At 46.3% G+C, this 9,018-nt stretch overlaps 1 protein-coding gene and 1 long non-coding RNA gene across 2 annotated transcripts in view; both read right to left on the reverse strand.

Annotated features, from left to right (window-relative positions):
• The window catches only part of CACUL1 (CDK2 associated cullin domain 1), a 53,489-nt gene extending 45,626 nt beyond the window's left edge, over positions 1-7,863 (reverse strand). The window contains exon 1 of the mRNA XM_028513641.2: positions 7,021-7,863. Coding sequence (XP_028369442.1) covers positions 7,021-7,378 — 358 coding nt within the window. The 5' untranslated portion in view covers positions 7,379-7,863. The remainder of the gene's footprint in view (positions 1-7,020) is intronic.
• LOC118500919 lies at positions 3,207-5,201 on the reverse strand. The gene is made up of 2 exons (XR_004903503.1): positions 4,175-5,201; positions 3,207-3,598 (listed from the first exon to the last, which is right to left on the reverse strand). It is a non-coding gene; the product is annotated as an uncharacterized LOC118500919 (long non-coding RNA).
• Positions 7,864-9,018: the final 1,155 nt, after the last annotated feature.

The following is a 9,018-nucleotide window of genomic DNA, read 5'->3' on the forward strand; positions in this document are numbered from 1 at the left end:
GCACACGCAAAAGGGAAATGCAAACACACACACACACACACACACACACACACACAAACCCCACAGTGAGATACACACTATTCAGCCTCCAGAAAGGCTCAAACATTTGTGAACCCAGCCAGTACGAGTGCCAGTAAGATGAGGAGCGACGGGAACTCACATACATTGCTTGTGGGAGTGTAAATGGTTCATCGTTTTGGAAAACAGCCTAGCAGTGTCTCGGAAGTTAAACGTATGGTTAAGATATGACCCACTTGTACGCGTTTCCACTTGTATTCCTCTTGTACGCGTTTATATGAAAACCTGCGTCCACACAAAACCTTCCGCACAGTTGTTCACAGCAGCTTCACTAGTAATAACCCAAAACGGAGACAACCCAAGTGATTATCAACAGACAAGTACGTAAACAATTTGTGGTATAGGTATATCCTCCAAAAAAAAAACCAGTCATCACCCATAAAGAGGAGTCACTTGCAAGAACAAGAACAAATCCCAGAATCAGAGGGAAGGACAGGCGCCGAGCATGAGACGGCACAGACCGTATCCGTCCGTCTGCACGGAACCCAGCGACAGACACCGGCGGACACCTGCGCCCGGGGGCAGGCGCCGACCTCAGAGAAGTGAGAAGTGTTTCAGTGGTGGACAGGTTCCAGCTCCTGCCTGCCGTGGTGGTTACAGTTGGAGACACAGTCCTCCTCCGGCCTCTCACACTCCTACACGTCTTGTTGAGGGTGCCAAGTCTGCAAGGCCCAGAGCCACTGCTCTTGAACCTGGGCTACAGCTGGTAGCCTTCAAAGATGAGGTAATGTCTTGTCCTGGACAAAGGGCAGGCTTGCTTACCGCTTTCTATAAAGGCAATGGATCCCCAAGTTCAACATTCTTCAGCTGCAACACAAATCCATTGAGGGAGCACCCATCTTGGCCACACTGTCACCCCTGGGAGGCAGACAGAGAGCCTCAGCAAATATGCTGATTTCTCATGTGATTCGCTAGGCCTGGCTTCTGCCAGCACCCAGTAGCAACAGCAACGGGGCTGGCTGTTAGCAGCTTGCCCAAATCCCAGGTCAAACAGCTACACAGGTCAAAATTCATCAAACTACACGCCTAAAATAGGTACACTTTAACATATACAAATGAAGGACGGAGAAGAGAAAAGGTGTAGGAGAAAGATGAAAACGGACAAGGAGGAAGAGGAAGAGGCAGAGATGGAGAATGAGGAAGAATGAGTGGGAAAAAGTCAGGACATTAGAAATTCCTTAGTAGAACAATGAATCCAGACTTGATGACAGAAAGAATGTCGGTGTTACCACACCCAGCCCACTCACACGCACTCTTAGACTGTCCAAGAAGGAACCGAAAACCACACCGGTGAAGGGCACACTAACACCCTGAAAAATGCTGGGCGGCTGTCCTTTGCGGCTCTGGGTTAAGGGTGGGCAGTGCTGCCAGCAAAGGGGATCCCTGATTTCAGTGGGATAGTAAGACCCCAGGAGCGATAAAGGGTAAGCAGAAATACTCACTCCTCGGATAGAAAAGGGGTGTAACTGTGGTACTCGGAATGGCGTAGATCTCTGGTGGCGGCAAGCCACGGTGTCCTTAGGAAAGAGGTGGACACCACACACTAAGGAACTATCTGACATGCGCAATGGGTAAAAAAAAGAAAAAAACACTAGGTGTATCTAAAGAGGCCTAACTTAACTGACCACCGTGGAGAGTTACGGCACCTCGCCTAATACCCAGACTGAGCCTGTGTACGGACAGAGCCCCTGGAGTACAGGAGAGGGTGGGCTCCACGAGGAAAGACCCCAATGAATCGCATCAACAGCATGTGACGTCGAGTCTTCCTCCGAGCCTCCTCCAACAGAACACGCAGCCACGCATCAAGGAGACCGCGCACTCGGGGAACGGACTCACCTGGTCTCCTCAGGGGCTACTCAACACTGGCTCTAACAGCGGTAACCCTCGGGGACCAGAAGGTCACCGTGGTGAAGCAGTCAGACCAGCAGGCGATGTCACCCTGAGGAATGGTGACTCGGCCCCGATCCCTCTTGCTGTGGGCCCAGTGGACCCACGGACCCACCTGTAATTCCTGAGTTCCTGGATGCACAATGAGGGGTTCCCTTGAACCGTACAGGGAGGGCTAGCAGTGTAGGAAGGGCAAGTGAATCCGCTACACATGCCCCTTCCTTCCAAGCTAATAAACCCAAAGCACACGCCCGTGGACCCTGCGGAGGAACCATCTTTCAAAGGGTTGTGAGAGTCAGGGACAGTGACTGTTATGACGCTGATTCCACCAGCCTATTTGGCCCGTGCAGAGAAACTGGGTCTTGAACAACGTAGCTTCTAGGAAATCAAATCGAGCGGTGGCTACACTGTAGTTGCTGTTCCAGATATGGTCCCTTGACAGGGACAAACCAACACAGTTATGTAGTACCTAAAATGCATCCATCGAGCTAAAAAAAAAAAAAAAAAAGAGGTCTCTTCCCCCCAATCTGTTCCAAAACAGACCAGCAGAAGCTGTCCTCATCTGACAGTCCAGAAATACCCTCTCAACGTCACAGCTCCCGGCTGCAGCAGCAGCAGCGCGCCAGCTCCCTTCCTTGCCTGGTCCCCCGCGGCTCTGGCCATCTCAGCTCCTCCAGGCCGCTGCGCCCGCAGTCCTGCCGGCGAGTCCTCTGTCCCCACGTCCCCACCCACACCCAGTGCTTATGATGCTGCTCTCTTATTTCTGCCAAACCTAACAGGTGAAAAAAGATGTGCATTACTGTAATTTGTAACTGTAACACCTAGTTATTTAATAATTTCAAACATCTCTGTGCTTGTTAGGATGCAACAAGCACAGAGATGTAATCTACTTCTCTATTCTGTAATCTACTTATTAATATTCCTTTCCCTCTTCTCCCACAGGGGTCCAGCCCCTCTTTTTGTTGATTCCCTTGATAATTTTAGGCATCGCTAATACGTTCTCTCCTTCTTCCATGTGTCTTTTGCAGAATGAAAAAGCCTTAGTTTTTAAAGAAAATTGTTGAAAGATTTTATTTATTTTCAGAGAGAGGGCAAGGGAGGGAGAAGTAGGAGAGAAACAATGATACACACACACCCCAACTGGGGACCTGGCCCTTTTCTCTTCCTCAAGTTTGTGAAGGTTTAAGAAGTGCTGTCCTTAGGTCAAGACCTTCTGCAGCACCGTCTTCTATTAATTTTACAGTTTTTCCTTTCACACTCAGATCTTTGATTTGTCCAGAGTCCACCCTGTTTGTGGGGTCAGGCGGGTCTGTTCTCCACGTAGTGAGCCACTCTCCCTAAAAGGACTCCTTTCCGCCGTGATCTACGGTGTCACCTCTCAGTTCTGAATGTGTACAGCTAAGTCTCCGCCCTCTAATTTGCTTCCTGGTCTGTTTTTTTTGGTTCTTGCACTTACGCTAATTTTTCCTGCTACAACCTTAGAACACTTTAACGTCTGATTTAAGTTCTGATAAGACAAGCCCAGTCAAAGCAAATCTTTAAGACTGATTTAGCAATTTACAAGCTTTATCTTGCTTGCCATATAAATTTTAGATTAGGTGACTGAGTTTGTCAAACCAAATGGAATTTTTTTCTTATGCAGTCATTGGTTCCTTTTTCTTTTTTTTATTCAATGACAATCATTTATATTTTGATATTTTTTTTTTCAGTGTTTTTCTCTATGGATAGATTTTTTAAAATATATTTTATTGAGTATGCTATTAGTTGTCCCATTACAGCCCCTTCATTCCCCTCCACCCTGCACACCCTCTCACACCCACGTTCCCCCCCTTTAGTTCATGTCCATGTGTCATATGTTCTTTAGCTTCTACATTTCCCATACTATTCTTGCCCTCCCCCTGCCTATTTTCTACCTACCATCTATGCTACTCATTCTCCGTACCTTTTCCCTCTCTCCTCCTCCCACTCCCCTGTTGCTAACCCTCCATGGGATCTCCATTTCTGTGGTTCTGTTCCTGTTCTAGTTGTTTGCTTAGATTGTTTTGGTTTTGTTTTAAGTGTGGTTGTTAATAATTGAGTTTGCTGTCATTTTACTATACATATTTATCTTCTTTTTCTTGGATAAGTCCTTTAACATTTCATAAAATAAGGGCTTGGTGATGATGAAGTCCTTCAACTTGACCTTATCTGAGAAGCACTTTATTTTGACAGCATTTTAGTTTATAGATTAAAATAAGAGAAAACTGACATTCTTATAATGACATTCTTATAAGTAATCTTATCCCAAGAACATGTAAAGGTTTTCCCTTCCATTTACTTAGGTCCTCTTCTTCATTAAAGTTTAAAGTTTTATATATTCTCGAGTTAATTCCTAGAGACTTCAGTTTTATTGCTATTATTTTATACAATATTTACCTCTGATTACCTTTACTAGTTGATTATTGCTAGCATAGTAAGTGCTATTAACTTTTGTATGTTGATCTTTAATCCAGCAACCCTGCTAAACTCTTACTAGTCCTAAGTTTCTGATTCTAATGGTTCTTCTAAAGTAAGTGATGTTATCTGCAAATTTTGAGTTTATTTCCCTTCCTATCCTTACACTTATTTTTTCCCTTTATAGTGTTAGCCAGGATCTTATCATGTTAAACAGCAATAATAATGGGGGCATCCTTATCTTATTACTGATCTTAAAGTGAATGTGTCTAAAATTTCTCCATTAGGTATTATTTGATGTAGGCTTTTGGTAATAACTTTTATATAGTTATCTTGTATTTTGAGCTGGATCTTATGTAATTTTATGGTATCAAGATAACCATGATTTTTCTCCTTACCCTATTAATGAGATAAATTATATTAATAGATAACTAAATGTTAAACCATGTTTACATTCCTAAAACGAACACTACTGATCATAATTCTTTTAATGTATCGTTGGATCTGATGAGCTAGCATATTGTGTAAGATTTTCATATCTTTGCTAGTAAGAGAAACATCTGTAATTTCACTAACCTCATAAAATGACCGTGGCATCTCTCTTTCTCCTGTTTGCCAAAACAACTTGTAAAAAGGAATTAAGTGTTGTCTAAAAGTTCAATGCAACTACTGGTATGGCTGTTGGCTGGGCATCGTCCCACAAAGTGAAGGGTCACTGGGTTCCATTCCTGCTCCAGCACACGCTTGGGCTGCGTTGCAGGCCGGCTCCCAGCTGGGGAGAGGGCGAGAGGCAACCAATCAACGATTCTCTCACACAGTAACATTTCTCGTCCCTTCTTTCTTCCTCCCTTCCCCTCTCTAGAAATAAATAATAAAACCTTAAAAGCCAAAAAATAAATAAAAGTTCAATTAACTTGCTTAAAGATTACTTGGATCTAGAATTTTTTTAAAGGGAAGGTCTTTAACGACCATTTCAATTCATTAAAGATTTATTAGGCAATTCAAGCTATCTGTTTCTTCTGACACCAGCCACCAACTTTCCCAGTTTATAGTTTTCTAAGAATCTGTACATTTCATCTAGGCTTTCAAATTTATTAACCTATAGAAATTCATAAAATTATTTTTTAAATCTCATGTTTGTGGTTATTTACAATTTCTCATATGTTTTATTTACATCTTTTTTTGTATCTTATTCAACATAGGTCTGTCTAGCTTATTTACCTCCAAAGAACAATCTTTTTTTGGCAAATCTTTTGTTCCTTAATTTCACTGATCTCTGCTTTTTTAGGGGTTTTTTTTTTTAACTCTTTAAATGAACTCTGTTGGAGCCCTACAGCAAGGTTCCTTGAGCATTAAGATAAATCACCCTGTTACTCTGTCCCGGATCCAGCTTCCCCACAGAGACTTCCACACACAAGGTATCAATATAAATATTATTCCCGTGTATGCACCACATGGGAAAAATAAAATACAAATTTTATCAACCATACCTACATATGAATGTCTTTGATTAAAGCAGTATCTTGAAGGCAAATACGTAAGATTATGTGCTGTTCTCACAAAATAAAGTAAGTCTGTGATTATATATCTGAATTATGGCAAACATTTTTCTGCAATGCTAATTGAACAATTACTGGTGCAGTTTGGTAGAACTAGTGACTAGAAATGAAATCTCCAGTAGCTTTACCAGGCGCCATTCAAAACTTGCAGGAGAGAAATTAATAGGAGAGAAACCTGCCAGCAACGGTCAATTTCCCTCCTCCCCGCCCCAAGAAAACCCACTGAAAGCAAAAGCAGATTTTTCTCCCTAGCTATGGAAGCATACATCCTGGTTGGGGGCAGTTTCGGCTTACAAAACAGATTTTGGTCTCCAACTTCTCTGTCTGCAACTGAGTGTTAGGCAAATCAGTAAAATAGAGTCCAACACACCAACAGAATTTTGGATTTGGACACATGCTGAGTGGCTTATTTATATCAGTGTAGGCTGCTTTGGAAATAATTTTATGGGTTACTATCTTCCAAACGGATGTCACGGCTCCCACTGCACTGGTTTACCCAACAAGCAACTCAGAGATTTCCTTACTGGGATGCAGGAGGTGCACACTGGAGAAGAGAAAGGACGAGTGTAGATATAGGTCAACTTGCTAATTCCTAACGTGTTCAACGTAGACTAGCTAAAAGCGCAAGCAAGAATGGAAGCTCCCAGATTTTCCTCTCCCTCGCTGCAAAAAAAGACTGAAGGCTCCTCTCTATGGAAACTCAAGCCGCCTTATTTTCCTCGCACGTTTGAGGGTGAAACTTTAAGGGGGAGGTAGGGAGAAGAGAAGAGCGTCCTTATGTTGAGTGACAGCCGGCTGTGATAAGGATCGCGTCTGCAGGAGAACTTGGGGCTACGTGCGCACCGGGTGCTTCTCTAGGACAGGTAACACAAGAAGACTGGGCCACTCCGGCGCTGGCCGCAGGCACCAAACGGGGGGGGGGGGGGGAGGCGGGGAGGGGAGAGGAGGGAAGGAGAGACCCGGGCCTGAAACAAAGGAAGCGGGGCTGCTCCGAGAGGGGTGGATGCGGCGTCCGGGTGGGGGAGGAAAAAAGCCAAGGCTGCTGGGGAAAGGCTGGACTCACAGAACTTGGAGGTGGAGGTGTTGATGTTGATGGTGGAGCTGGGGGTGGGGGCGGGGACCGCCTTGGCCACGGCGGCCGCCGCGTCGCAGCTCTTCAACATCATGATCACCCCATTAGGCTCCGGCGGTGGCGGCGGCCCCAACGGGAGCCCTTCCTTGGGGCCTTTTCTGTCCACCGAGACCGCTGGCACCGCCAGCAGCTGCCCCCGCGGAGGCTCTCGGACAGGGGCTGGGATCGACGGAGGGGGTGGTGGGGGCTGCCGGAAGCCATCCACAGCGGTCTCCCAGTTGTTGTGGTTCTGGTCATCCATCATCGCGTCGTAGCTGCCCCCCTCCTCCTCTTCCATGCTTTCCTCCATCCTGCTGGCCCCCAGCACCCGCCCGCCTCGCAGGCACCTGCCGCCCGTCTCAACCCCGGGCCAGGGGGCACCACGGCCTCCTCGAAGTCACATCGCCGGGGGCCAGAAGGACGCGACGGGGAAGGCAGTGGTACGCCGGGCCTCGCACTCTGCGCCGGGCTGACTCCAGGAGTCGCGGCTGACGGCGGTGGGCGCTCCCGGGCTCTGGTCGGGGAGAGGCAACCGTAAAGCGGCAACGCCCCTCACGACATTTTACAGCGGCCTCCAACAGGCAGCTGGGGGAGCAGCCAGGAAAGCACGTGGTACGAGGAAGAGCCGCCGGAGAGCTAAGCAAAAAGGGGCGGGAGCTGTGAGTCACCGCCACGCAATAGGGCAGCGGTTCGCCCCGCCTCCGCTGCCCGGGCCCCGAGAACCCAGGGGCCAAGGGCCCGGGAGAGCCGCGGTTGCCCCCCCGCCCCGCCTGCGCCCTGGCCTCACGTAATAAGGGTACTGGGCTGCGCATGCGCGTTCGCAGTCCGGTTACCCGGACGACGGGGAACCTGGACGGCTCCATAAACCGAGGACAATCCTTGGCCGATGGTCTTCAACCGATTCGAGGGTGTTTTTCGAGTGCTCAGCCGGTTTACCGGGCCTTCGCACCGCAGAGGCCTTGCAGCCCGGCCTTGGCTTGAGGGCGGCTTGAGGGCGGCTCTAGGGAGCCACAGCAGCCCCGGAGAAGCGCCTTGCAACTTGAAAACGTGTGGACCCGCCTGGACAGCTCTATGGGACTGCTGGGGCCTTAGTTCACAACTCCCAGACCCTGAAAACCGAGAGGAAAAAGTGAAACTTAGCAGGGTGGCTAATAACAACAACAACAAGAATAATACGTTTGAAAGATTCATGGGTTTTTTTAAATCCCTAACTCCATACAACTTAGGCCAGAAATTTTAAACTTAAAATACCAATCTTCGTGCACCATTTCACTGATCTGACTACAAGTTTGAGATTGTGTAAATCTTGAGGGGCAAAGAATAAAGATTATGTAATTTACAAGTTTCATGCCTCTGCATTCTCAAATTATAGCAATATAAGTAATAGCAGAATCTATGCTATAATTTATTGTAGAGCTTGTTCTAGCTACTGGTGCTAAGAAGAAGTGTCTAGGGAAACCTTTATTACATTTAATTTAGCAGATAATCTTTCTTTCCAAAAAATACGTAATTAGTGTGAGATGAAGAATTCCTTCAGCCACCAGGAAATAGACGTACTTCAATGTCCACATTTGTTTCAGTTTCTTTACATACGTTTTCCCAATATATTCTGCACTATGCCTAATGGAACGATTTTGCCAGTAACTTAGAATGATTTAATTTCAGACAAGGCTCCCTTATATTAATTAAAGACATATTTTTTGAATCAGCACGTGTTTCTAATTCTCTGGGAGTGTTTTGTTTTGGGAATACAAAATTAGGGGGGAAAAGACAATTGCAGGAAATGATGGGGGGGGTGGATTCACAATTCTCCACCCAGCAACAACAGAGAAGGATAGAAGAAGGAAGAGGAAGTCTTTTTCAGACTAATAGCTGAGTTCGTCATTAATAGACTAGGTAGGTTGGTGGGTGGGTGAGTGAGTGGGTGGGCGTGACTGGAGGTAAAGAGAG

The sequence above is a fragment of the Phyllostomus discolor genome, chromosome 5 (assembly GCF_004126475.2).
Source record: "Phyllostomus discolor isolate MPI-MPIP mPhyDis1 chromosome 5, mPhyDis1.pri.v3, whole genome shotgun sequence".
NCBI lineage: Eukaryota > Metazoa > Chordata > Mammalia > Chiroptera > Phyllostomidae > Phyllostomus > Phyllostomus discolor.